This window comes from Podarcis muralis, chromosome 5 (assembly GCF_964188315.1).
Source record: "Podarcis muralis chromosome 5, rPodMur119.hap1.1, whole genome shotgun sequence".
Classification (NCBI taxonomy): domain Eukaryota; kingdom Metazoa; phylum Chordata; class Lepidosauria; order Squamata; family Lacertidae; genus Podarcis; species Podarcis muralis.
This window is the reverse complement of record NC_135659.1, coordinates 1,655,955-1,682,990: the sequence shown is the minus strand read 5'-3', so window position 1 is coordinate 1,682,990 and position 27,036 is coordinate 1,655,955. Positions and strand designations below refer to the sequence as shown.

Sequence of the window (27,036 nt, the reverse complement as noted above, 5' to 3'; positions counted from 1 at the left end):
AGCCCTCGGATTTTTCCGTTAACAATTGAAATAAAAAAAGCATTCTTGGCCATACATTCATCTTAATCCCTGAAACTCTCCCCGTGGGACTGTGGGAGATTTATGCAGCCCCCCATAGCTGTGCCTGACTCCGGGTTGGAGAGGGCCGTGTTCGGAGGAGAAGGCTGGGCTTGGGCTCTTCCCTCTTCCCCTCCGCCTTCCAGAGCCGCGCCTGCTCTCTCTCTTGCCAGGCGGCGCTGGCCGTGTACAACCTGGCGGGGCGCAGAGGTGGCCGCAGTCTCACCTGGCGGGGCGGGGCGGGGCGGGGCGGGGCGGGGCAGCTCTTGGCTCCGCCTTCTCCCTCCACAGCCCCCCCCCGCAGTCCCGCCCACTTCCAAAGGGGCCTTTTCCCCTGTGAGGTCCTCCTGTCTCCGCCCCCCGCCTCCTCCTCCTCCTCCTCCTCCTCCCTCCCGGGCGCGCCATGGCGGCGGGGGCGGCGGCGGGGCTGTGGCGGGCGGAGGCTCCGCTGGGCCGGGGCTCGTCGGCCGCCGTGTACCGGGCGCGCTGCCTGGGAGACCCTCGCGCCCCGCCGGCCGCCCTCAAGGCGTTTCTGCCGCCCGCCCGCGGGCAGGAGGAGGAGGCGGAGGCGGAGGCCGAGGGAGGCGGCGGCGGCTACGGCTTCCGCAAGGAGCGCGCGGCGCTGGAGGAGCTGCGCGGCCACCGCAGCATCGGTGAGAGAGCGCGGCGGGTTCCGGGGCTTGTGCAGAGAGCAGGAGCGGAGGCGAAAAGGGGCTTCCTTGGCAGACGCTCCCCGTCTGGGCTGGGCGGGGGTGGACTAAATGACCCCTGGGATCCCCCCCCCCCGCAGGAGCCTGGCGGGGGGGGGGGCTTTGCCCAAGGAGAACCCCAGCCTGGGTCTCCCGCGGCCCGGCGCGCTCTCCGGCCCCTTTCCGGGCACATCCTCCCCCGGGAGCAACCTGGTCTCCGGCGTCGCCCGCCCTGTGCTGGGACCAAACTCCAGAGGAGCCCCTGGGAGAAGCAGGGAGCCGCAGGGCGGTTGTTTAGTGATTCAGCCGTCCCACAAAGGGGGCTTAATCCAGTGCCTGATGATGGTATTAGTGATTGAGCCTTTGACAGGCAATATCTGCTTTGCCCTGCCCATCTCCAGGACCAGAAGTGGCAAAGCCACTCAGGGGCCAGAAAGCTCCGATCCAGTGCATCCCATTTTGCAAGGGAGCAGCCCCCGTGCTAAAGTTAAGCAGATCTGAATCTGACCCTTGTCCGAGGGGAGACCCCCCGCCCCCGGACATCACCTTGAGATGCATTGTGGAAGAAATGCAGGATATAAATCGGTTCACTAAATAAAATGGGTACATGTGCACAGCATGAGGAACCACTTGGCCAGCAGAGAGGGTGCAATCTGGGAGGGGAACAGATGTCCCAAATACAGCATGGTACTGAGGGTGATGTCTGTAAGCATTCCCCAACCTGTTGCCCTTCATCATCCCTGACCATTGGCCTGTGAGAGTTGCAGTCCAAGCCACTGGGGGGTCAAGAGTCTGGGGAAGGCTGGCGCAAGTCTTGTTGAGTGTGTTCATTTTGTCTGAAGCCTGAGTGGGAAACAGACAAGCTCAGTGGCTTAGAGCATGGTGTGCTAAGACGCCAAGGCGGCAGGTTCGATCCCCGTCTGGGACAGCTGCATATTCCTGCCTTGCAGGGGGTTGGACTAGATGAACCTCAGGCTCCCTTCCAGCGCTGCGAGTCTGTGATTCTAAGACTCTTGTGTAACACACCTTGTTGCTTTGCTGAAGAGTGATACTTAAAACTTCCCAACAAATAATAAATGTGAGACTTACCACTGCATCTCAAGGCAACAGTGCTTTCATCTGATTTGGCTTCTCACAGCTGCTGCCAGAGGTCAGCTGCAGCTTACCATCACTTTACGGTAACTGCTTCTTAACCTCTTGCAGTGAGCATGCAACCCTATGGCTGTTTTTGTTGAGAGACATAGATGTTTACTACCAGGCCAGCCCCAGCCCCTCTTGCCCCCACACCACCAGACATACTGATGGGAACTATGTGACGGATGGTTGGCTCTGCGCATAACAGCATAAATCTACACCAAATGGTCAAGTGTAGCCCCCGTGCAGCACAGAGCACGGCTGGTGGTAACTTACAATGGGGCTTGGAGCGGAAGGAAACTGACTTGTTTCTGGGAACTGGTCCTGAGGGACAACCAGTGTTTCCCTCTAAAATTCCAAAGGCAAGAAGAATCCCAGCTAGGCAATCCATGAAGTGCATCCAGGCATCCACTGGAAAGGCTGCAGCTTGGCATATCATGCTTTGGCCAACAACCCCAATGAGTGGACCAAGTCTTGTTGCTGTGCTACAGGGGGAAAGATCCGGAAAATTGGGCCGCGGACAGGAGTTCAGCCAGCCAGAAAGATTTCCTTCTCAAATGATGCCACATTGGACCCATGCGGAGTATCCAAGGTGTTTGAATTCATTTCTGTACCCATATTGCCAACCTTGTTGGCAGTGACTTCCATTGCAGTAGAACTCTGCATGGATCCAGACCAGAATTTTATTTGGTGCTACCTAGAGACTGTTTCGTTGTTGACCTTATTTGTGCTGCATCCATTTTTCTTCGATGCCACAGAGTTGGGGTAAGGATTCTCTTGAAGGTTAGAAGGTTCATCCCCCAAAAGAAACAAGCGGCACTTGCCTAGCTCTGGATTAAAATTATACCCAGGCCCAGATGCTCTAGGAAAAGTGCTGGAAACAACTGAATCTTGTATGTTCCAAATGCGGCTTTTTGTGGGAATCACTGCCATAGCGCAGAACAGCTTCCGGGCACCAGTGGTGCCCCACCAAGTAACCCCTGCTGATCCTTTTGGGGTGTTTTTCTACCTGCAGTGACTCTGTACGGTGTGTTCACCGACTACCCTTCTGCCCAAGGCCCGTCGTGCTGCCTCTTGTTGGAGTTGCTGGACGTCAGCGTGTCAGATCTGCTGGCACACTCCAGCCTGCATGGCTGCTCCATGTGGATCACCCAGCACTGTGCGCGAGACGTCCTGGAAGGCCTTGCCTTCCTCCACCACAGAGGCTATGTGCATGCAGACCTGAAGCCGCGCAACATCCTGTGGAGTGCGGAGGAGGAGGGCTTCAAGCTCATTGACTTTGGACTCAGCTTCAAGGAGGGAATTCAGGTTGGTCAAGCGTCATTGGAACCTTTTAGGCAAAAAGGTCATCAGAGAGGTGAGATGACTGCAGAAAATGCTGAATGGCTTTGGGGCCCTTGTGCTGTGCACACTCACCCCGCTTTTGCCTTTTCTAAAGGAGGTGACACACTTTGCGAAACCGGCAAAAAATGCCAGACAAAAGGCGTGTGTGCACTGTAGCAAAAGAAAACACTTTCAGCTGTAAAGATATCTTTGTCTGTGACCAGGAAATGGTTCCAAATTCTCTGTGTATGTGTGTGTGCCTGTGGGGGTGTGTGGAGGGGGGTACATGCAGTGCTTTTATTAAAACGTATCCTGAAATCTTTACGGAAGGGATTGCTACTATTCTGCTCTGTGAGCATTGTTGCAGAATTGCTTGAGTATGTTGTACACATTTAAAAGAATGCTCTAGGCTGCTTATTGCTCGAAGGCACTGCTTCCCAAACTTTGGTCGCCAGTTGTTTATGGACTACAATTCCCATCATCCCTGACTACTGGTCTTGCTAGCTAGCGATGATGGGAGTTCTAGTCCAAAAACAGCTGGAGATCCAAGTTTGGGAAACACTGCTCTAAGCGGTGTGGCCCTGAGGTTTCCTGTTTCACACAGAATCATAGAATGGTAGAGTTGGAAGGGACCCCGAGGGTCATCCAGTCCATCCCTTGCAGTTCCTATGCATGTGTAGGAAGACACGGGTTTGCCGCACATGAGGTGAATTCCTTTCTCCCAGGCAGTCTCAGATGCACATGGGACTCGTCCACACTTCTGATTGTCCCATGCTTTCTAGGCAGGGGTCTGAGCCTGTTGCTTTCCCCCACAAAAATCTGCTCTTGGCGCTACATCAGAACAAACAGCAGTCCACGGAAAACCTAATGGCTGTTTGTTCTGGTTCAGCATTTGTGAGTTTTCCCGGGGGAAAGCATCAGGGCAAATGGAAGACTGAGCCCTCGGGGCCGCGGGGGGGGGGGGGGGACGGACGACCAAGCTCTTGCTGCTTTCAGAAATCTGCAGTCGGAGTGCAGGAGGAGTGCTCCAGAGGTTTGGATGAGCCCCCAGTTAGCGTGGGTAGAACAAATTGCTCCGCCCCCTGAGTGTGTGAAAAGTGCCTACCAATTCCTCTGGTAGTGGAAGAGCAAAACTTCTGTAGTGCTCGGATATTTCCGCCTGGAAATGGCACAAATCAACATTTAAACATACACTGAGGTGGTTTTCCAGTGAGTTTCTTTTCAGAACCCCTTGAAACATTTTAAACTTAAATCACAAAACAGATTTCCTATGCAGCTGCTGAATTTTTGATTGTGAATTTTTATATTTTGCTTCTATATAAAAGTTTCTTGACAAATTCTTGGACTAGCAAAAGTTAAGCATTTCCTTGTGGTATCCTTTGGCTCTGCATGAAGCAGCCTAAGTGGGTGATTTCTCTGGACCACCATAAAACAAACTAGTATAAGGTTTCAAATCCACTGCAGTGCTTTGTTATGATTTTAGACTTCTAAGCAAACTCTTTGTTCTCCCCAGGATGTGAAGTACATTCAGACGGACGGATACCGCGCTCCTGAGGCTGAGCTGCAGAACTGCCTCTCCAAGGCAGGAGTGCAAGGCGGGACGGAATGCACTTCTGCTATCGATCTCTGGAGTCTTGGAATAGTATTACTGGAGATGTTTTCAGGAATGAAACTAAAACATACTGTCCAGTCTCAGGAATGGAGGGTGAGGAGCTTTGCAGTAATTTTGCAGAGATATCAGTTAGCTTTTGAGATTTGCAGGCTTGGTGGATCAGAGGAATGCTTAATAACTTCAGTAAGGCTTCTGACAAAGTCCCCCAGGATATTCTTGCAAGGAAGCTGGTAAAACGTGAGTTGAACGAGGTAACTGTCAGGTGGATTTGTAGCTGGTTGAGCAAACCCAAAGAGTACACATTAATGGTTCCTTGTCATCCTGGAAATAAGGGATAAGCAGAGCGCTGCAGGGTTCTGTCCTGGGCCCATTGTTGTTCAACACCTTTATAAATGAGTTGGATGAAAGAATGGAAGGCATGTGTGTCAAATTTGAAGAGGACACCAAACTGAAAATGACCATAACAGATTGGAAAACTGGACCTAAACTAACAGAATGATTTTCAAAAGGGACAAATGGTTCTGCACCTAGGCAGGAAGAACCAGATGCACAAATATAGGATGGGGGACACCTGGCTTACTAGCAGTACATGTGAAAGGAATCTAGGGGTCCTCTATAAAAATAATTTATTATTTATACCTCACCCATCTGGCTGGTTTCCCCAGCCCCTCTTAGTAAACCATAAGCTTCACATGAGTCCACCGTGTGATGCAGCAGCAAAGAAAGCTAACACTATTCTAGGCTGCATCAACAGAAGTCGAGTGCCCAGATCAAGGGAAATAATAGTCCCACTCAATTCTGCCTTGATCAGATCACACCTCATCTTTGATGGTAATTTCTCTTTGGGAGTTTTGAAACTCCTCTTTGAAGAAGACAGCACCTTACATGGCTTGAATTTGCCTTGCTGGATAGATAAAATACTGAATGTTGCAGCTTTCCTGATGGGAGCCAATACCTTAACAGTCTGAAATAAGCAATCATTTGCTGGGGGAGGAGCGGAGGTGACACAAGCTGACATCAGCGCATGTCATAGGAATGTAATAAGCTGCCAGCTGAGGCCACAGATCCTTCAGATTCAATATTCTCGTCACGGACAGGCAGCTGCTTTCTGGGATTTAAGGCAGCCTTCTTCTCCGGCCCTCCCTGGCGATGCCAGAGCTGGAAGAGCGGGAGCCGCACCTCCGAGCCATGAGCTTTTCCTGTAATGTAGGGTTTATAAAATTGCATTGCTATAAAGTTACAGTTTGCACAACCCTTCGTCCCTTCCATGGGTACCTTTGCAGTCTCCCAACACGGCGACTGCAGCTTCTCACAGTCCTCAGCCAGGTGTACCTTCTTTCAGGGGAGAGATAGGATATCCCTACCCACTAGCACAATCATAGGTCTGGAGCATCCTCCGGCCTCCATCCCCACAACGCAGATCCCAGTGCATCTCTCCCAGAGAGCCGGAGTGAAGAATGGGAGCCGCCTCAAAGGCACCTGGGTGGTATTGGCAAGTGATGTGAGCTTTAGTGGAAGAAAGGAAGAAAAGTCCAACCCAGTAGGGTACCTGATCTACCTCTAAAGTCAGCAGATGAAGCATACTTCTACACTCTCCCAACTTGGAACAGCCCAGGGCATGTGGTGTTGGTGGCCGAGTACAAGCACAACTGGGGGCTCTGGTGCAGATGGCTGAAGAGAAGGGAGGAGCATCAACTAATCTTAGGAATGGGTAGAATTGCCCTGGTTTGCTTTGTGTCAATACTGAACCCACCATGGAATAGGTGTTATGGAGCAATTTACTGCGGCAGGCTTAATGGGGGGGGGGGGGGCTTACAGCAGTAGCTGGCTCTGCTACAACCTCAGGGAACTCTGTTCAGATTGTTCAGAGTAAATACAAGATGGGTTGGGGGTTTTTTTTCCCTTCTAAGAGATTTTCTTCCCACCTCTTCTTCCTAGGCAAATAGTTCTGCCATTATTGAGCACATTTTCGCCAGCAAAAGTGTAGTGAATTCTGCCATCCCTGCCTATCACCTCAGAGACCTCCTCAAAAGGTATGTTGCCTGTTAGCTTCTGCAATGTTTTCTTCCTCTGGGGTTTTGCCCTGCCGCTCTAGCTCAGCCTCTGGAGTTAGTCAAACAAAGGGGGAGTTCCATTGTTATCTACGAAGGCTTTTGAACAAGAGGGACTTTCTGCCTCTGGTGACTTTCCCTTAACCTCAGCAATGCTTCACATAATCAATAGGATTGCTAGTTCCCAGCCCCAGCTTTTCCTCTCTTGGGCTTCCTTAATATGGCAGATACAAAACCAGCATTTGCCTCCCATAAGGGCCCATAAGTGTTTCATCACTTAATGGATGCTAAAATCACTACCGCTTATGTGAATGGAAAATGGTTGTTAAAAGGCAGCAGCTGGGCAAAGTCTTGCTTGGGATGTGGGAGAGATAGTAGATAGTAACCAGGCTAAGGTATGCCAAAATACCATATAATTTATTTTGTATCATATCGGCCCTCATTTTTTGTCATTCACCTACAGTTTACTTAACTCTTTTCAGTTGCTGTGGAGAGCAGCAAATAATTGCTAGCTCAGGCAATGTGTGTTTGCAACTTTCCCCTTTCAGTCAAGTCTTTTAAATAAGTAAGATGAAGGTTTAAAAAAAGTAACCGGGGGTCAAAGCCCCACACAAATCAGGAAATTGTGCAATAGATTCATGAAACAGTCATCCTTGTGTAAATAGGACTAGCTAGAAGGTTTCACCAGTAGATTGATTAATGAGACCAAATTGTGTTTGGTGGAGCTATGAATTTGCAGTCTGCTTGTTTGGTTTTTTGAGACTATTTTGGTAATAATATTTATGGGAAATAAAATACTAAAGATGAGCTTTCTTTCCAGCAACATGTAGTAAGTTACCTAATTTGCAGGTGGGGGAGATCATGATTATTCATTCTCCTTGGCATAACTCAGTATGGAGAATCTACGTCCTGGGGAGAACCAGTGGCATGGCCATTCATCTTTAAAAGAGAAAGGCAGGAGATAGGTATATGTTGCTTTGTGTCCCAGTAGCACACTTCCACAGAATGGCACTCAAGGGAACCTGCAGTGCAGCCAAAATAAAATTACTAGCAAATGACCACTGAAATACATAATAAGGTTTATAAAATCAGCATCACCATAAAGCCATAGAATTGGAACAATGAAAGAACCTGGTGGGCTTTTGCTATTCTTCTAGAAATCAGCTTGGATGCAGCTTGAATGGTCTCCCTGTGGGCAGCATCTCTGGAACTTGCTTGTACAACAAAGACTCCTTTTTGCTTTCCAGCATGCTTCGCGAGGACCCACAGGAAAGAGCCACTGCAGCAAAGGCCTTGTGCAGCCCCTTCTTCAGCATTCCTTTTGGTAGGGTGTATAACGTATTTCATTTCTCTGGCCACAAATAACGCGTGCCTAACTGGCCCTGACTCTGTTCATTTCATTTTGAGATTTTCTATCCATTCTCTGCATCAAGTTTAAGCTGGTTAACATCTTAAAAACAACATTTGTCCTTAAGAGAGACCCTCTGGGCATCTTGTGGACTCCTAAGGGTATGTTTTCAATTAACGTTTCCTCCTTTCACACTTCTCCCGTGTGCCTTTTTACCGTATTTTTCGCACCATAGGGCGCACCGGACCATAGGGCGCACCCAGTTTTTTGGGGGGGAAATAAAGGGAAAAAAATTATTTCCCCCCCAGGCGCGGGCTGGGGCAGCTCGAGCTTCCCCCGACCCCAGCCCCCAAACAGGCAGCTCTCTGCAAGCCGTGGGAGCGCTCCCACTGCTTGCTGAGAGGTGCACGAAGGCTGGACGCGCTGAGCTGAGCGCGCGCAGGCTTCAGCATGCAGGCAAGTCTCCGCAAGCAGCGGGAGCGCTCCCACTGCTTGCTGAGAGGTCCGCGAAGCCTAGACGCGCTGAGCTGAGCGCGCGCAGGCTTCAGCATGCAGGCAAGTCTCCGCAAGCAGCGGGAGCGATCCCGCTGCTTGCGGAGAGGTCTGTGAAGCCTGGAGAGCGTGAGGGGTCAGTGCGCACTGACCCCTCTCACTCTCCAGGCTTCAGCGAAAGCCTGCATTCGCACCATAGGACGCACACACATTTCCCCTTCATTTTTGGAGGGGGAAAAGTGCGTCCTATGGTGCGAAAAATACGGTAAATGTCTGAATCGGGCTTAGCCCCATTTCATGGATGTCTGAACCCAACATTACAAGGAGAGTTTTTTTAATCATTTTTATTTATTAGATTTATATGCTGCCCTTCAGGATCTCAGGGTAATACAAGGTAAAGAGGCATTGTATGTGATAAGGCAAGGCAAAGAAAGATGAACTTTTTAACTCTCTTTGAGAATAGGATTGAGTAGGTTGGAGCAACTTGCATCCAACCATTTCTAATTTCTCTTTGATATAATGATCACCTTACATTGCTTTAACAGCCCCCCATATTGAAGATCTGGTGATGCTTCCAACTCCAGTGCTAAGACTGCTAAATATTTTGAGCGATGCCTCTCTCCAAAATGAAGAAGAATTTGAAGGTTGGTACATCTTGATGTAGCTCCTTCTCCTTCCGCACCTCCTAGGAAGGGGGGTGGCTTGAGATGCACTGGAAGTGGGAAAGGCAACTATTTCCCAGAGCTGCCCTGGGCAGAGAGAGGAAGAAAATTATCCTGCTTCAAGCTAGGCGTGATCCAAATTTAGGCAGAGCCAGTAACCTCCAAGCAAAAATGTTTAAAGAATTATTGCATAACAAAAATAAATATGCATGCAATATTTTGAATAAAATGGTCTCTAGAAGAGCAGCGCTTGCAGGTTGATGTTACAGATTCCCACCCCACCTTGGTATTATTTCTTTATTTCTTTATTTCTTTATTTATGGTTGCCCCAGCCACTCTGGGTGGCTTCCAACATAATAACAACACAGAAAAACATTCCACGTTAAAAACTTCCCGATACTTCTCTGTTTGACATCTGATGGGAAGGCGTTCCACAGGGCGGGTACCACTACCGAGAAGGCCCTCTGCCTGGTTTCCTGCAGTTGCACGGAAGAGAGGGAGGCCTGTGTGTACTGACATCCTCCCCACCTGCAGATTCTCCCCTCTGTAGCTCTGGCGCCTGAGGAAGCGGGTGAAGGATGAATTACCTTGAAGGGGGCTTGTAAGGGAGAGTCAGTAGATGCGGGAAGGCTAAGTGCCTTCCTACTCCCACCCAAACCACTGTTGTGCTTGGAAAAATTGTGGCTCCTTTTGTGTCAGTTGCAGAAAATACGGAGTACAAGAGAAAAACTGAAAGAGAGATAACTACCGTTGGTTCCCATAACCCTTCTGTGTTGTCTACATTTATTGGGGGGGGGGTGATCCATTCTACATATTACTGACTTCTGTTACAGAAAGAGCGGAGAACCTCTGCATGTGGGACAGTCTTGGAGTTCCAGTTTGGCCTGCGAGGTCTTTTCCCCCACCCACCCGCTGATGTCACTGGCCTGACTATGTGATCCTGTTCCCAGCAGTGCACACGATCATGCGGCCAAGGCAGCAGGATTTAATCCCTGTGTATCAGCAGAGCAGGGACTGAAGCCCTGTGCAAAAGCAGGCTGTGCAATAGCTTGCACCTGCAGGCTGCTTCAGAGAGGCTTTTGCAAAGGCTTTGAAACGGTTCCTGTGATCTTGATATTGGGGAGAGTTGGAAGCGCTTTCTCCTTGTGCTCCCTTTTTAAAACCTTCAAGGTTGGGGACTTAAAAGCCAGCGCAGGGAGACTTGCAAAATGCAAGGGATTTTGACAGGCAGGTGGCCCCATGCGCATGTCAGTCATGTGGCGTCATAATTTGGCCCTGATAAGGACCTGGTGCACAGAGTCCAGAACGTTCCCCGCCCCTCCCCTAAACCATTTTGAAGACTGAACCAACTGCTGTTTGTGGGGTTTTTTTAAAAGTCTCCACATCTAGTCATTTTCAGTAGAATAATGGAAGGGGGCATGTGGTGCTTGTGGCAGCGTCTAGGCCCCACACAGTGACTCTGTTTGTTTTGTTTAACTTCTAAGACCACCATTATGTTCCTGTCACTTGAGCAACTGAGCAAAAATGCATAGGAGGGAGCTGCTCATCTGAGTTTCATCCTGAAGTGGCAAGCCTGAGAATGCTCAAAAGCAAGCCTAGGCACAATTCTTGGCCTTGAAAAAGTGTATTCCTTGGTGCCTCAGGGTTCCCTAGCTCTAAAATGGGACCAGGATGCTGATCAGGAATGCTGACACAGCATGCTGCCCCTTAAAAATTGCCACTGAGCCCAGAACTAACTGTGGTTGACCCAGTGACTAACTTGGAGCTTCTCTCTGTGGCGCCATGGACCTCGCTTGGGAAATAAGAGTATTTTTCAATAATAATTTTTATTAGTTTTCAGTTTCAACAGTCCAATAATAGCCTCATTCCAACAATGCCAAATTATAATACAATTAATAATACCAGTCATTGAGATGCCAAATTATACAATTTAGGTGTCCCCCTGCCTCCTGCATACTAGAATTGATGGTTTGATGATTTATTTTGTTTCTTCATTCCAAAATTTTATAAATTTCAGTTACACTCCAGTCAAAATACCAATCCCTTATATCGCAACTGCAGTTTTAACAATTTCCATTTGTATTGACACATTAAATGATTTCTACACCTACAGGTGAAGCATCCTTCCTGTGTGTGGCAATTATTCTGTCCATAGTGCTTCTTCTGGTCCTTGTAATATATTAGGTCTATCTTTTGTCAATTGTTGCTGTTCCCCAGCATGCCTTGGGTGGCGCTAATGTCCCATTGTTGTTTCAGAAGTTCTCCATTGTTCTGTCCCTGGTTCATTGTTTTGCAGCTACAAAAGTCACACTTTCCCAATAAAATTCTCTAAGCCTGGGAAGGAGAGCAAGCTGTCAAACTTCAAATAACTCAGTAATGAACCTTTTCAACCCTTGGCAAGCTTGCAGTTTTCTCTCATCCCTCCGTCCAGCGGAAGATAAGCGATTACGCTTCCAATTAAATTAAATTCCAAGCCCCTTTAGCATTATTCAGTACAGTCTAAGGATAATAGGGAGTTGGGAAGAATCAGCTCTGAGTTTCCATCATAAACCTTTTGCAAAATAGAACTCTCCCTTTTCCCAATTTTTCATTTTTGTTTTACACACACAATTCCATTTGATGTTATATTCCATATCTGCAATCCATTTTTCACCCTCATCATCTGAATATCCATAATTTGAACTACCATTTCAAGGGAGGGTTGCCAAATCATATACAGTATGTAGAGAATAACACTTTATATAAAGAAACCACGGGCTTCCCTCCCCCCACACCATCTTTTATACCAAATGAAGTCTTCTTTCAAATTCAAACTTTAACAACCTTGCAGCTGCTTCGATTCCACAGTTTATGATCTCATTTCTTCTAGCACACATCTCTACATTAGTCCAGATTAAACTCTGATTAACAGGACAACCTTTGCTTCTTAATGGCAGCGTAGGGGGATTATCAGTAGGCAAAGTGCTTTTGCACTCAGCACCTCCTGCCTCCTACAATCCATGCTGGAGCGAGAGCCAGGTACCCAGACAAACTGCGAGTGAAGCCCATCCCCCCCCCTCCCCCCCGTCCCTGGGGAGAATTTGCAAGGGATAATTAACCTCAATCATCCTTGTTTTTTCTTCACCAACGATCTCCTGCTGTCGTGGGAGCTTTCTTCATTAAGGCAGACCGGAACCAGAAGCCAGGAAATAAGAGTTTTAATTGCCTGCCTGCCCTTGATTAGGTCTTTGTCCAGCTCTGCTGGCCATTGTGGGCAGGGTGGTGGTGTCAGCCTCAGATTTCCTGGTTAGATTTCTGCTTGTCTTGTAGTAAGTTTCTCCAGTGTGCAGCTCATGGCAATTGGCCACCTGTGCCACCATTTGGGGCCTTACTCTGGTGGATGGATCTCTGGGTTCTAGTAAAAGCACAAAGCTGAGGTCTGCCTGCCCCTAAGGTCTAGAATACTTACTAGGTGCTGGGGTAGCGTTTACGACAGATGTCCAGGCACTCAGGCTTACCCCACTCGTGCCATAAGCCCTTCTCCTCCATGCTGCATGGAAGAGCAGGTTGTACTTGCTTAGAATATGGACTCGGGCAGTTTAATTATATTCTGGCTGACTCACATAGATAGTTCAACCGATCAATCTTTATTACGGTCCAGAGACCCAACAAATCGTTACAAAGCAATGCACAATTCAGACAACCTACCTCCAGGTTAAACAAGCATTTTGCTCAGACTTAAAGATAGGGACCATTGGTTCTTGCAACCACCGATAAAAACTTTGCCACTGCTAATGTTCTAGCGTTTGTCCGGTCTTCCAATAGGAACCTGACATAGTGAGCCTCTGATTTTCCTGGGAAAGGTACCAGCAAGGGTAATATCAGTTCAGCCCTGGCTTGCTCATATTTTGCACAGTGCAGCAAAATATGTTTTATAGAATCGATGTCTTGGGCACATGAGCAAAGTCTGTCCTGGTAGGGAGCTCCTCTCCACCTGCCATCCAACACTGCAGAAGGAAAGACGTTTAGTTTGGCTTTGGTGAATAACCTTCGATAATTTGGTACTGTCGGGTTTTTAATGTAAGGCGTTAACTTAAAGGCATGCCCATATTGTACTTCTACTGCCAGCAGACTACAGACTACGTGTGATTGAGATCGCAAATCACTATGTGCATTATCCCATAATCTTTGCTTTAGCATCTTTACACTACACTTGATCTTAGCCAAAAGGCCGAGAAGCTTTAGCATCTTTAGGGTGCCTTCATAACCCAGGTAATAAAGTTGGGGGGCAGGTGACAGACCAATAGAGGTGGCTTTTCTAGGCATGGTTTTCTGCCATTTGCTGAGAAACTCCTCATTGGTCAGGTGTTGGTATAAACCCTTTCCCTAGATCAAATACTGAAGTCCTGAGCCAATGTTTTAGGGCAGCCCACCATGCTTTAGTTGAAATTGGGCATTCAGCAGCTTCTAACATGCTTTAGTTGAAATTGGGCATTCACCAGCGTCTAACAGAAGTATGGAGTTGGGGACACAGTTGGGTACCTACAGCAGAGATCATAGAAATTTTGCATCCTTCCTTTGTGATCTCCGCCTTTTGAAGGGAGGTTTGCCAGTGGTGCTTCCAAGATCCTGTATGATGAGCCCTAGATAACTGGAGTATTTAATCTGTTCAAGGTTATGCCATCCAGCACCCATGTAGCTTAGGCCAAATAAGTGTTCCTTAAGGTTTCCTTCTTTGTACGGCACTCTTGGTCAAACCAACAGCGCCCTTTAGCAGTGCGGGGCTTGCCGGCTGAGTTTATGTTGACAGAGACCACATCCTGCAAGGACTCAATGAGATTTTCGTAAGCCGTCAGGGAGGAATCTATTGATAAATTGTTTATTATAATTGATCTTAATTGCAGTTTCTGAATTCAATCTATTCTCAACTGCAATTGCTATCTCAGGTGTCCATTTTTTTCTGCACAATGCTGGATCATTTGCTTTATCTATTTCCTCGTGTTCTATGTCAAGCCTGGACATAACTTGTTGAACCCTATATGTTATGAAACATGCAATTTGTGGCAAAAAAATATGTTATTGATTATGTTTGTTTATTGCCCTTCCTTCAAGCAGCTTAGGTAAGTGGCTTAGTCTTGCAAGAACCTTGTGCAGCAGTTGCTCTGGAGGCAAGCAGGCATTCTGCAAACAGGATTCCTGGGTCCTTCTGTGCCAGTCTATCCAATATGCTATGCTGGGTCTTTGCTATTTATTTTCAGTTGTCTTCTCAATTCCACAGATATCGTGGATGACATAAGAGAAGAATGTTGCAAATATGGACAGGTCGTGTCCCTGTTTGTTCCGAAGGAAAATCCAGGCAAAGGCCATGTAAGTACTTGGGCAGTCAAGATTTGTGTGTATGTTTCATCTTTGAGGTTTTGGTCTAAGGCTGCACTGACCTCTCCTTTTACAATGACAGCTGAGTGAGGCACATACTGAGGCTTCCTGATACGACTCCTGTCTTCTATCTTGCATAGAGAGAATGATTCTCTTATAAATGGAAGAAAATTTAAAAAAATAATAATCAGATTGTGTGTGTGTGTGTGTGTGTGTGTGTGTGTGTGTGTGTGTGTTTGCATTTGTCTCTCTGGGAATCTTGGAATACTTTACTGCTTGTATATATCTCTAAAATAAAATTGTATACTATTACATTTCAGACTTGGAGACCGGATTTTAATAGCATTATCTATTAATGCAGTATGCCTCTGAAATGCCACACTATTAAGACTATAAAACAATAGAAATGCACCTCCATTTAAGTTTTTCAATATTACCTTCTATACTTTATCCAGAGATTCTGGTAACATCTTCTAGTGTTTTATTTTGTCTTTTAAAAATCACACTACTGTAGTGTACCACACTTACATTTTGCAGAACTAAATCATTTTACAATCTTTCCTTATCAAATAAATGTATACCATTTTAATGTATTTTTCTCCTTAGTGTTTAACAAAGGTAATCTACCAGTTTCTGGGAGGTGTCTTGCCTCTCCTGGGAAGCAAGAGGGCGAAGGGGCGAAGGAGACTGACATCCCTCCTGCTTCTTTTCAGGTCTTTGTTGAGTATGCAAATGCTGCGGATTCAAAAGCTGCCCAACGAGCCCTGACCGGGAAGAGTTTTGACGGCAAGTTTGTTGTGGCGACATTTTACCCACTGAGTGCCTATAAGCGAGGGTATCTTTACCAAACCATGCTTTAGTCTGCGGCAGCGGTCAGGAGAGACGCACGTATCCAAAGCTGCCTTGCTTTGCCAAAGTATTTTCCAGAGGCGAACTCCATCTGTACTCCTCCTTTCTCATTCTGTGGTTGGCAAGAAAAAGACCCAGGTGTTTCTGTTTTGTTGCAATGAAATCAGCCTCCTTCTTGCCTTTGATTTACTCTACAGTAACCAAAATCCTGTGAAATGGATGTTGGAGATTAAAGGTGAAGAAGCACCCAAAACACAAAATCCCAGCCAGCTTTCAAAGCCTTCACACCCTAGGACTGAACATGTTAGGCTGTATCTGCAGAGACTTAAAGGAACATCCTCAGCCACAGAACAGGATTGCTGCCCTAAAAATAGAGGATCTGAGGCAAGGTCGGGTCACCCAGTTGATTTGGCTATATAGAAGTTGAAGCTAGACAATAGACAGGAAGGTTGCACTTGTCGCATCCAGCCATTCCTTTGTAATACAACGAAGCCTTTCTCCCAGGAAGAAGGCGAGAACCAGTGAAGGCACCTTTTGGCTCCCTACGTGTAAGCCCAAATAGAAAAGTAGACATTATCTCTAAAATGCTGCATTAGAAAGAGCCCTCATTTTCAAGTAAATCCTGGTTTGTGTACACTCAAGTGGATATTTCAGGTCCTGATCAATTGCAGCTCCTGTGATAGGGCTCGTTGAGCTATGCGCCTTCTCTCTATCTAGTAAGAGACTTGTGGGGAGGCGGTTTTGTTTTGTTTTACAGTCTCTGAGAAATTAAGGGACGCGGGTGGCGCTGTGGGTAAAAGCCTCAGTGCCTAGGACTTGCCGATTGAAAGGTCAGCGGTTCGAATCCCCGCGGCGGGGTGCGCTCCCGCTGCTTGGTCCCAGCGCCTGCCAACCTAGCAGTTCGAAAGCACCCCCGGGTGCAAGTAGATAAATAGGGACCGCTTACTGGCGGGAAGGTAAACGGCGTTTCCATGTGCGGCTCTGGCTCGCCAGAGCAGCAATGTCACGCTGGCCACGTGACCCGGAAGTGTCTCCAGACAGCGCTGACCCCGGCCTCTTGAGTGAGATGGGCGCACAACCCTAGAGTCTGTCAAGACTGGCCCGTACGGGCAGGGGTACCTTTACCTCTGAGAAATTGCCTGTTTGTGTCTTCCCAGCATCATCTGCTAATAGTTAGGCAGGTGCCTACAGAAAGGATTTAATTCTGCTCGCATAATGATAATATGGGGTGTTGTCCAGCCAGATTCTTCCTGGGAGGCTTTCTGTAGAGTTACTTTCCTGAGCCAGTTTTAAACATGTTTTTAAGAGAAGAGTCTTTGTTCTGCTAGAAATGCTTGAAACTTCTGAAATTTGCCCTCTCGAGGCTTCCCAGTTCCCAGCATCTTACGCATGCTTCCCCTCAGCTTTCACTGCTGCTACCGAGAATGGAAGGCACCCCAGTTTGTGGCAGCAGTTTGCCTTGCTCTTAATCCACCTTGACCCCGGCAGCCTCTCTTCCCTGCATGAGGATCCTTCACTTCTTGGTTTCTCAAAAGTTATGCAGCATTTCTGACAGAGTTGACTTGGGCAATGGTAGGAAAACAAGAAAGAGACGTTTTAAACGCCTCACCCACTCCTTTTAGAAAATACTTGAATTTTTTTATAATGTCTTCAGAAGCTAGCATTTTAGAAGGGGGTGGGGGTGTATGCATAAATAATTAGGATTCTCTTGTGGCAAATTTATTCCTGGGATTTGCCTCCTTGCCTCTCTGAGCTATGAATTATTTAAGACGGGATATTGTCTGCACTGACAATTATACTGATATTGTTGAGTTTGTTTGTCCTACGTAGCGTATCTGATACAGATTTTGGGAGAGTGACATTCCTGATTCTGGATGGGGAAGCGAACTGCATCCACAGCCTCCAAGTACCTCAAGTCTTCTATGAAGAGTTTGTGCAGTCTTGTCCTCTCACCTCCATAATTCACCTGGGTTTCAGTGGTCCTGCCCCTTTCAGTCTTCGTGACTTGGTTAAGTAGAATGAATGTCCAAAATGTCTACTGTCACCCCCCCCCCCAATGCTTTACTGCCTGAGCTTGGGCTTGGCAGGGAAATGTTGCTGAGCTGCTCCTCTCTTAGCTGAGGGGGCATCTATTTTGAGCACTTTTTAAGCCAGAACTGCACGAGAACTTGAAGGTCATGGGGCTTGTGGGCAAGGACAGGGGCTCTGTCCAAAGACCCGTTCGTAGCTTTGCACACATCTGACCTGGAGTCCGTTTTTGGTTCTGGCCTGCCTCCATCTCTCTGCCCCAAGAAAGACAATAGCACTGCCTGTCTGGCTGGACTTGACTGTTCAAGAGCGTTGACATGATTCCTTTGCAAACTGTTCTGTAAACATACGTCTTCTGCTCAGATTATTTAAGGAGATCATGTGCTCTATGCACCATTGCTCAGCAGCTCAAAAGATGAATGTACAATTTTAATTGAAAAATAAAGTAGATTTGTTCTGATGTTAACCAAGCTACCTTTTATTACGGGCTGATTTGTGAGAGGGAAATTGGACTTCCAAACTGCATTGGAGATGAGTGGTAGAGGGAACCCAGGCCCTAATCTGTGCCCCACAGTTTTTCAAAAATGATCCTAGCATGTATGTTGTGCGTTTAAGTATTCAAATCACTTCACATATGTGAACATGCAGCGGAAACCAGAGTCTTGCTGTCCAGCATCTGTTGGTGACAGAACCTGTGAGTTCATTCCCCCGACTTGGATGCTCTGGATAAAGCTTCATTGGGGGCAAAACTATAGTGCTGTTAAATTTGTCACTTGCAGTTTCTGGTTTTCCCCCTCATTTCTTTAGCATTAAATAGCAACCACTTGGATATCTGATCAGAATTGTGAGACATGGGCATTAGCTCTTCCTTGTGTTCCCACATCCACTGTGGGAAACACAGAAGGGAAGAGCTGCTCTTTCATGTTTTGTTTGGTCTTTGAGCTTCCCCACTTATCTCCATCAGAGAATCACACACCTGCTAAAAATAAAGATGGATTCAAGTGATGTATTCAGCACTGCATGTAGTTGACTAGATCAACCAGCACAGTGAAGTTCCATCAAACTGGGGGGTGGAATGTATTTATTTTTTTTTTGGGGGGGGGGATGCCTTTAACTGGCAATGGAGCTTCCAGAAAAGTTTAGAATTTGCACCTAAGAATGGCTTTTTCTAAAGAATTCAGCCCCCTCCCCATATTGCTTTCTGGAAACAATGTGAATATTGTCTTGACCGGGGCGGGATGCACTGCTCACACAGCCTCTGATGTTCAGATTTCAAGTTACTGGCAGTCTGGGTGGGTAAGAACTGGTACCCCTTTCAGCTTCTATCACACTCTTGGCAGCCCCGGGACTGACTGACACCCACTGATTTCAGTGGGTCTGCTAGAATATTTTAACGGTAGTTATGGTGTCTGGTCTGGCATTGGTTTCAAGGTTGTTCTTTTAATCATAAAATATACAAAATCAAATCAAATACTCCAGAGTTTTCAATAAAATTACAAGCCACTATTTCATAAGTTAAACATATACATTTTCTAGTTCCATTAATATCTCAGCAAGTCCCTCCCTGCTGCTAGGCAAATATCAGATTACACACTTAAGATGTTGGGATAAAGGAGCAACAACCTGCAATCTCTGCCGCCTTGAGGCTGAGTGTGTGCAAGAGGCCAGCATAAGCTAGATTCTCCCTCTTCTATCCCCCACCCCCCAAGCGATGTAGCCTCCTGTGTGATTAGGACTTCTGGACAAACTTGCCACATTTGAGTGATGGTCTGGTTGGCCCTTATAAGTGTATTGCCCAGTGGTGGGTTTGGGAGGTTTCCCCCTAAAGGACTATCATGACTATCTTTGCTTTGTATGCTTATGAAACAATACTGAATCTAGTTATTTGGAGCAGGATCTACAACCAGAGAAAGATGCTTTCTCACCAGCTGAAGGTAGACTTTGCATTTAGATGGTTGATTCTTCTCCAACCATTAGGTAATAGTGTACCATTTGGGTTTCACTGACTTTATTTACCTAGGACGCTCTAGACCATTCTATAGATGATCACTAGATGGAAATCTAATGCGGCTGAGCCAAAGCCGGTCGGTCGGTAGTCACTTGCTGTCCAGGCCTGAAGCTAATTTCAGAAGTTAAGGAAGTCCTTTGTGGCTCTCTCTTTCAACAAACTCTCAGGCTAGCACTCTCTCTCTTTGCCTTTTGCTTCTGATTCCAAACTTGCTTTCTGACAGAGTTGCTGCAGCTAAAAAACAAACTCGTTCTTTACAAAAGGACAGATTTTTCCAAGCACATTCCAGAGGATGCTCCGGTTGGCCTCCTCCATCAGATGAGCAAAACAGGGTGCTGCCTCTCAATGTCATGAGCCAGGGGCACAGACTCCCCCCCCCCCCCAGCCTGGAACTTCCTCTTCATGCCCTGCAGCTGAGATGCTTCTAAAGTGAGCAAGTTCTGCAGGTTCCTCCTCTGTGGTTACGAGGCTGCTCACTATTGTCAAAAAGCAAGGCAGCCATGTTGCTCCCTTGGGAGCAGGGAGATCCACAAGAAGAGCCAGGTGATATGTCAGGAAATAATGAGCAAGGTGTTGAGTTCTTCAGAGTTCCTGAACTTAAGAATTTAGAAACGAGTTTACTATTTTGTGACATTTTTGTTGGTTTTCATAAAGCTATTGCCTTTCTGTGGTGTTTCAGGTGATGGTTCCCCTACCTTGCCCGAAATAATATGTTAAGATTTAAATATTGATCAATGTTTATTTGTCCATTTTTATGGCACAGCCAAAGAACAATACAATAATGGAGTTTTGGAAAATATGGTACTGTGTACCATGGATCTGTGGGGAAGCCATTTGTGGGTCCTCGCTATGACAGTAAAGACTGAGTAGGTGTCAGATTGAAACCCATCATATAGACTTGCTGAAATATATATATTTACCAATTTGCCAAAACTTTAAAAAGATAAAACCGCAGGGAAAGATCTTCTGCCAAGTTCAAGATGAGTTGCGGGAGGGAGACTGGAAGCATTCAAAGGATTATCCTGGTCATCATGAGGGTGAGACCAAAAGGATCTGACCTAAGAGGAGTGTAGGAAACAGAGGAGGGAAGGCTGTGGGCGCCCCAGAGAAAAGAACTGCTGGGAGCAGGAGGCCCAAGGAAGGCGTGCATACCAGGGGAGAGAAACCAAAGAGGGATGAGGTGGGAGAGAACAGAAAAGCAATGGCGGGGGGGGGGGGGCGTGTTTGGAGGCGGAACAAAAACAGCCTTAAAAGTCAGGTGAGTGTGGCTCTGCCCTTTGTAGTTGTTTATGAGCCCCTCTTGTAGCCCTGCCAAGATTCTGAAGCCCCCAAATATCCCAAGCCACACTCCATTTTCTCCTGTCGCCCACAAGGACACATTTCCAATGACAGACCCTCCAAGTGTCACTGTTTTCCAGGAACTGTCCCGGATTTACAGAAGCCCTCCTGGTTTCTGATTTGATCCTGGAACATCCTGCTTTTCCTTAGGACATCCCTATTTTCATTGGAGAAATGTTGGAGGGTATGGAGTTATGAGAACCCCCAAGCCGTCTGAAGGCAGCTCTGTATAGGGAAGTTTTTTAATGTTTCATGTTTATGAAAAATATATTATTATTATTATTATTATTATTATTATTATTATTATTACTACTACTACTACTACTACTACTACTACCACCACCACCACCACCACCACCACCACTCCTACTACCACTATCATTATTGAATAGGACATCCCTATTTTCATCTGAAAAATGTTGTAGGGTATGCAATGCCTGAGAAACCTCAGTCCATCTTTTCTTCTTAGCCAGTCATAAAATCCACTGGCAGTAGATCTCAGCCCTCTCTGTCAAGGAGAGGAAACACTAAGGTTTTGTTTTGTTTTTTTTAAAAACCAACCACCAAGGAACTTTCTCTGGAGGGCAGGCGGAAAGATCCTTTGGGGCTTCTTCCCTGCTGCTTCCTCTCTGGCCACAGCAGTGTGCGCCACCAAGCGGCTCTGTGCTCCTTTGCGCCTGCTGCTGCGAGCATGGCTCCCTTGCAAGAGCATGGGAGGGAAAGGGCTTGCTGCTGTTGTGACCTCTGGGCGTGCAGAGCAGAGAGCAGGAAGAGGCTCCATGCAGGAGCTGCGGGGAAAGGGTGCAAGCAAACGAGAGGGAGAGGGAGAGGGAGAGGGAGAGGAAAGGAAAGGAAAGGAAAGGAAAAGAAAAGAAAGAAAGTGAGCTGACCCTGGTGTGAGAGAGTGGAGCTCAAAGAGAGACAGAGAAACCTGGAGGGTGGCACGGGGGGGGGGGTAGCAGAAGAGAGGACCCCCAAGGAGAGGCTGCTCCCCAGGTCCCCTTGTGGTGCTCTTGGTGCTCCTGCCAGGGGGACCTTTCTCTTCCCGGAGTTCTTCAAAACAGCTTCCTCGGCATCTCCGGTGCTAACCTTGCGTGTTAAATTTAAGGGGTGAGATTTTGATAGCTGTTTTTGTTCTGTTCAGTTTGGGTGTGGGGGCCTTAAGCTTTATTTCACCAGAAGTTTTTTGTTTAATTCTAAGCCTCCCAGAGAACTCTGCATTATGGGCAGCAGACACATATATAATATAAAATTGTGTGTGTGTGTGTTTTGGATGGAGATCCTAGGGAAGAGAGAGGTGCAAGGGGCTTTCCCCCTTCCCCTCTTTTTTTTGCTATTTCTTCCATTTCCTGCCCGACTAATGCGATGGCTCTGTGACAAGAAATATTGGGGGGTTGCAGAGGGGAAACGAGTGGCCTGAGAGTTAATTGGACACGATAGATATGGGTGATGAATGTGGGGTAAATTGATTTGGAGTGATTTCTCAACTAATTTGGAGAAATAATATTAGAGGGATTTAATTCAAGGTGATTTGGAGGAAATTAATTAGCCGCCAGCTTAAATGGGCATTCTGTTGTAGTTCAAAGAAGTGGGTTTGTGCCCTGAGAATCAGACCCCACCTTTTGCCTCAAATGCAGATTCTTTGGCAAGTTGCTCATCTTTTAACCTCACCATTTTGCTTTTTGTGAAATGGATGTCAAATTGCAGTAGTAAATTTTGAAATGGCTACACCCTAAGGCCACCATTTTGTGGCTCTCCACACTCCCATGGCAGCCATTCTGGGATGGTGTCCACAAAACCTCCTCAGATTTCCAAATATGCCGGTGAGGCCCCTGACAGAACACCTCCTGAGGGGCGGCCACTGGAGAACAAACAGCTAAAGAGGGACAACTATTTTCTGTGGTGGACTGAATCCAAGTTTCATTACGTCCATAGCTTCCTCTTGGACTCTCCTTTTAAATTTTTTAATCTCCTCCCTTGACTCAATACGGCAGCTTTAAGGTATACTAGAGCTTTTCAGAGGATTCTGCACACCAGTTTCTTTTTAATGTTGGGCCTGTGTCTATTTAGACTCTCGCATAAAAGCTTACTAGTTTGCCCTATATAAAACTCTATGCAGTTGGAATTGGTACGTTAACTTTTTGCACCCTAAAGTGCAATTGGGAATCATGTTAATCCTAACAATAGGAGAAATAATGGCATTTTATCTAGGTAAATCCTGTTTAAACTGCATTCCCAGATTATTTTGTGTGTGTTCCACAAATGAGAAAACAGGCAAGGTAGTCAACTGCATTCTCCCTACTTAAAGGCAGCTTAAAAGACAGCTACTCTGTGCTCACTTACGTGGGACGTACGTCCCTTTGAACTCCATGTGACTTACTTCTGAGCTGACGCAGATAGGATTGCAATTTGCAAATATTTTGCAGCTCAACTTGCATGTTTGTTGTGCCCACTAAATTTGTACCTCAAATGGTGAAAAGAAACAACAGAGTATTGTTGGTGTTGCACTGCTGCAGTTCCAATAATGGGAGGAGACAGTCCTAAAAATGACAGCCATCCCCTTCTGCCGTGTGTGCTGCATTTCAGAGTGAGCTAGTCAGAATCAGTAGGAAAAGAGGACTATAAAAAGCACAGTAAAAAAAAAATTTCAGCAGTGGGTTTTATTGCATTTTGTAGGTACTGTTAATCGCTGGCTTCCTTCAAAAGTTTTGTACAAACTGGCAATAAACTGTATACATGATTTTAGTTCTTGAACCAACAGAATGAGATCCAGAAGTGACGCGGTGAAGATGCTCTCGTCAGAGAGGCTCTCTCATTGGCTGGTTGTCTTTCAGGCTGGGTTGTCATGTGACTGCCTGTCTGTGCCTGCTGTACAGGTGAGTGCATGTTCTGCACAGCAAGTGTAGACAGGCAGACACATGGCAACTCTGGCCGGCCAGCCCATTGCTCCAGCAGGGATGCTCTGCTCTGGGCTTAGCAGCCTGACTTCACGGCAGAAGGAGGAGGAAGGCACGGTGCACAAGCAAACTTTACACATTGGGGAGCTCTCAAACAAAGAAGACGTTTACTTTATTTAGAAAACTTGTGCTGTTCTTTACATTATTGTGTTTTTTTCTTGACATACACAAGACGGAGATTGCAGCAAGACATGCGCCCAGAACAAATCTTAATTCATTTCAAAAAGTCTGCATTCATGGTGGGTGGGTGGATGTAAAAATATGTGCAAAGAAAGCATTACTGGGTTTTAAAATTAAGGATATATTTACCCAATATGTGTTTGGGTTTTCAAAATATGCATAAAACATTGTCCTGTTGGTGGAAGTTGCCATTTCCAAAATGGTCCAGCTGACAGCTGTTGGCCTAAAAGCTCACAGTGTGTAAGAACTTTTATACACAATTCACATTTGATTTGCCACATGAATTATATTGCACCCAATTTTTTTTTAAAGCAATGTTATAAACGCCAGTATAAAGTCAGTTCTCAAAAGTGTGATTTGTGCATCAAAAATGCAGAAACAGAACACGTGTCAGATCCTTATGAACTTGATACTTCAGAATAGCAATTTGTCCTCCTGCACCCCAGCAGTGTTACATGGAAACAGAATACATCACCATATTCATAGAATCACAGAATCTTAGAGGTGGAAGAGACTCCAAGGGTCATCCAGTCCAACGTCCTGCAATGCAGGAATCTCAACTTAAGCAGCCCTGACAGATGACCATCCAACCTCTCTTTAAAAACCTCCAAGGAAGGAGAGTTTAATTAGTATTTCATTTTGGTGGCTGGGGGGGGGGGGGGAGAGAATCTTATTATGATATGCATATAATATTTTTTTTAAGAAAACTCCATTAAAAGTTCATGATATACTTTGCTCTTTTAATTTGGTGTGAAGTATGTTGTGGTTTGCCAAAATTCAATCTTCAAAGAACAGTAAGTGTGCAATAAAGGAATATTGACAACTAACAATAAAGCACTGGCTGAACTGAAAGCTTGAAGGCTGCGGGGGCTGTTACAAGACGTGTCACGCTATTTAAATGCTTTCTAGTCATATGGGGAAATGTATGTTTTACATTCACTCTGTAACTGTGTCTCACATGCTGCTGCTACAGGTTAGTAATATTCAAGACATGTATTTTAAAATGTTGAAGACTCTACTTTCAGCACATTATTAGAATTCCATTGTCCCGATTGTATTGATTTTGAAAAAGATACAACTAATAGCCAAAACATACTCAGATACAGCATTCACAGCTAGTTCTCCCCAAGCTTTAAGATTTTATAGAAAATGCAGAGTTGTGTTGAAATGTTGTTTCTTAATTTTTGCAAATGCAAATTTACCTTCTGCAAATGCTGTTTTGTTTTTTTGGGAGGTGCTGTTAGATGCTATGTAAAAATACTTCTCTTATCTCCTTCCTTTGGTCTAAACCGCTTTGAGACACCCCCCACCCACAAAATAAAGTGGTATAGAAATGATGATGGATGATGATGATAGACGACTATTTCACCCATTTCCTGTTTGACCCCATCCCTTGCCAGCCTTTTGGTATTGAGTTTTTATTTTAGTTTTGTGAAAGTAAAAGCAAACATAGAAATATGGGGATGTGCAAGTATGAGAAACTATTTTAGATACTGCAGGTAATGTAAAGTTTTATTGCACCTATACTCCTGCATAAACCTGATTGGTCAATTTTTATTTCTTTTATCATTGTTAAAAATGCTTGGCTAATGGAGTTTAATTTTGTTTACAGAATTTCCTCAGGACAAGGATCCTTGGGTGGTCTGCAGACATTTCTTTGTTAGAGAGGAAGAGATTCTCGAAATGCAAAGGGTTGCCTAAGATGGGGGTGGGAAAAAGCTGAAATGTAGGGAGTAAATCTTGTCATCAGCTGCATTGTCTCCATTGGGATGGCTGCTGGAAATCATTCTGTAGATAACTGAAATCATCCTTCACCTCAGCTGTATTTTCTGCCTCACTAAAGGAAATGGTGGCTGTCTTAAACTTTTTCTTTCTAATCTCAAATTGCAAATACTTAATTTAGAGAGCTTTTTCCTCGGGTTTTGCTCTATGTGGTAAAATGGAAAAACAGAGCATGCTGCAAGCACAGCATTAAAAAAATGGGATTGCTTAATACTTTAAGGATTTTAAAGAGTTTCATATGCTGGCTCTGCAACACTACTATCTTCCTCATTCACCACAACATGTAGTGACCATGTAGCAATGAACTACGGGACCTAATTCTGCTTTGCATTTTCCACTAAACAAACTTTCTCATTTCAGCCTCATTCTTGAATAAGCTTTATAAATTAAGAACAACATGTTGAACTGCATCTTCAAACCCTTGGTTTTATCACCAAATTCCTACAAATCTCAAATCAAGAGACACACAAAAACATTATTGGATCTTTGTGTTTGTTGACTTCCTACAAATCAGTGTTCCCCAAAGAGAGTATTTAAGATCCTTGCCTAGCCATGTAGATTTTTCCTTTCTCTGGCCTTTGCTGGTTCTGCCTCTCTTTGTCGTTTCCCGTCTGGCAAATGAAAATGAGAGATATACAATGAGAGAGGAAATGCAGACAATTTCTACCCACGGCTTGTTCCTAGACAGCAGAATGTGAATTCCAGGGGGATTTCACTCCAGTTGTTGTAGTTGTACAGTAAGAAGACATTTAGAACTAGAATATTTCCTTTTTTGTCTTGATTCTTATTAATAAAATACGGGAAACAAATTAATATTTTTTAAACGTACTGACCCCAAATCTGTATTGCTACTTACATGATAGCCAGCCTGTTCACCCATCCTTTGAAAATATTTTTGGTCCCCCCACCTGAATTGACCCCTCCTTATATGCCACAAAAGTTTGCCACTGTGCTGTCTAGTTATAAAATCAAGTGAAAGATCAAAGCAATAATTTAAAAATTGTTAACATTTTACGTTTCTCTTTTCATGACATTCGGCTCCTTTGAATTTGTAACTGCAACTTTGTGCTTGCTATTTGTTAAAACAACAGCAACAAATGGCAGGCTTTAACATAAAAGTCTGGTACAAACATAGATACGATGGCTTGAAACAAGTCTAAGACTGCAGTCC

General features: G+C 45.7%; 1 protein-coding gene and 1 long non-coding RNA gene across 4 annotated transcripts; both read left to right on the top strand.

Annotated features, from left to right (window-relative positions):
• Positions 1–427: 427 nt before the first annotated feature.
• Positions 428–18,066, top strand: UHMK1 (U2AF homology motif kinase 1). 3 transcript variants are annotated; one of them, XR_013392803.1, is made up of 9 exons: positions 428–710; positions 2,896–3,188; positions 4,717–4,908; positions 6,754–6,848; positions 8,114–8,190; positions 9,252–9,350; positions 14,626–14,714; positions 15,437–16,520; positions 16,601–18,066. XR_013392803.1 is itself a non-coding variant. In XM_077928155.1 (8 exons), the coding sequence occupies exons 1-8, from the start codon at positions 461–463 to the stop codon at positions 15,581–15,583; spliced, it is 1,242 nt and encodes a 413-aa protein (XP_077784281.1). In that variant the 5' UTR covers positions 428–460; the 3' UTR covers positions 15,584–18,066. The 3 variants fall into 3 exon arrangements, 1 of the variants encoding a protein (XP_077784281.1); XR_013392804.1 differs by having other exon boundaries at positions 15,437–16,753; positions 17,116–18,066; XM_077928155.1 differs by having other exon boundaries at positions 15,437–18,066.
• A 3,721-nt stretch (positions 18,067–21,787) lies between these two features.
• On the top strand, positions 21,788–26,224 carry LOC114598490 (uncharacterized). Its single transcript, XR_003707063.2, has 2 exons — positions 21,788–22,056; positions 25,696–26,224. It is a non-coding gene; the product is annotated as an uncharacterized LOC114598490 (long non-coding RNA).
• The last annotated feature ends 812 nt before the right edge of the window (positions 26,225–27,036 follow it).

Bases quoted from the DNA above. Each gene is read 5' to 3' on its own strand.
- UHMK1 (XM_077928155.1), top strand. From the start codon at position 461: ATGGCGGCGGGGGCGGCGGCGGGGCTGTGGCGGGCGGAGGCTCCGCTG. The intron at 3,189-4,716 runs GTTGGTCAAGCG...TGTTCTCCCCAG, and splicing joins GCTTCAAGGAGGGAATTCAG to GATGTGAAGTACATTCAGAC. The intron at 6,849-8,113 runs GTATGTTGCCTG...TTTGCTTTCCAG, and splicing joins CTCAGAGACCTCCTCAAAAG to CATGCTTCGCGAGGACCCAC.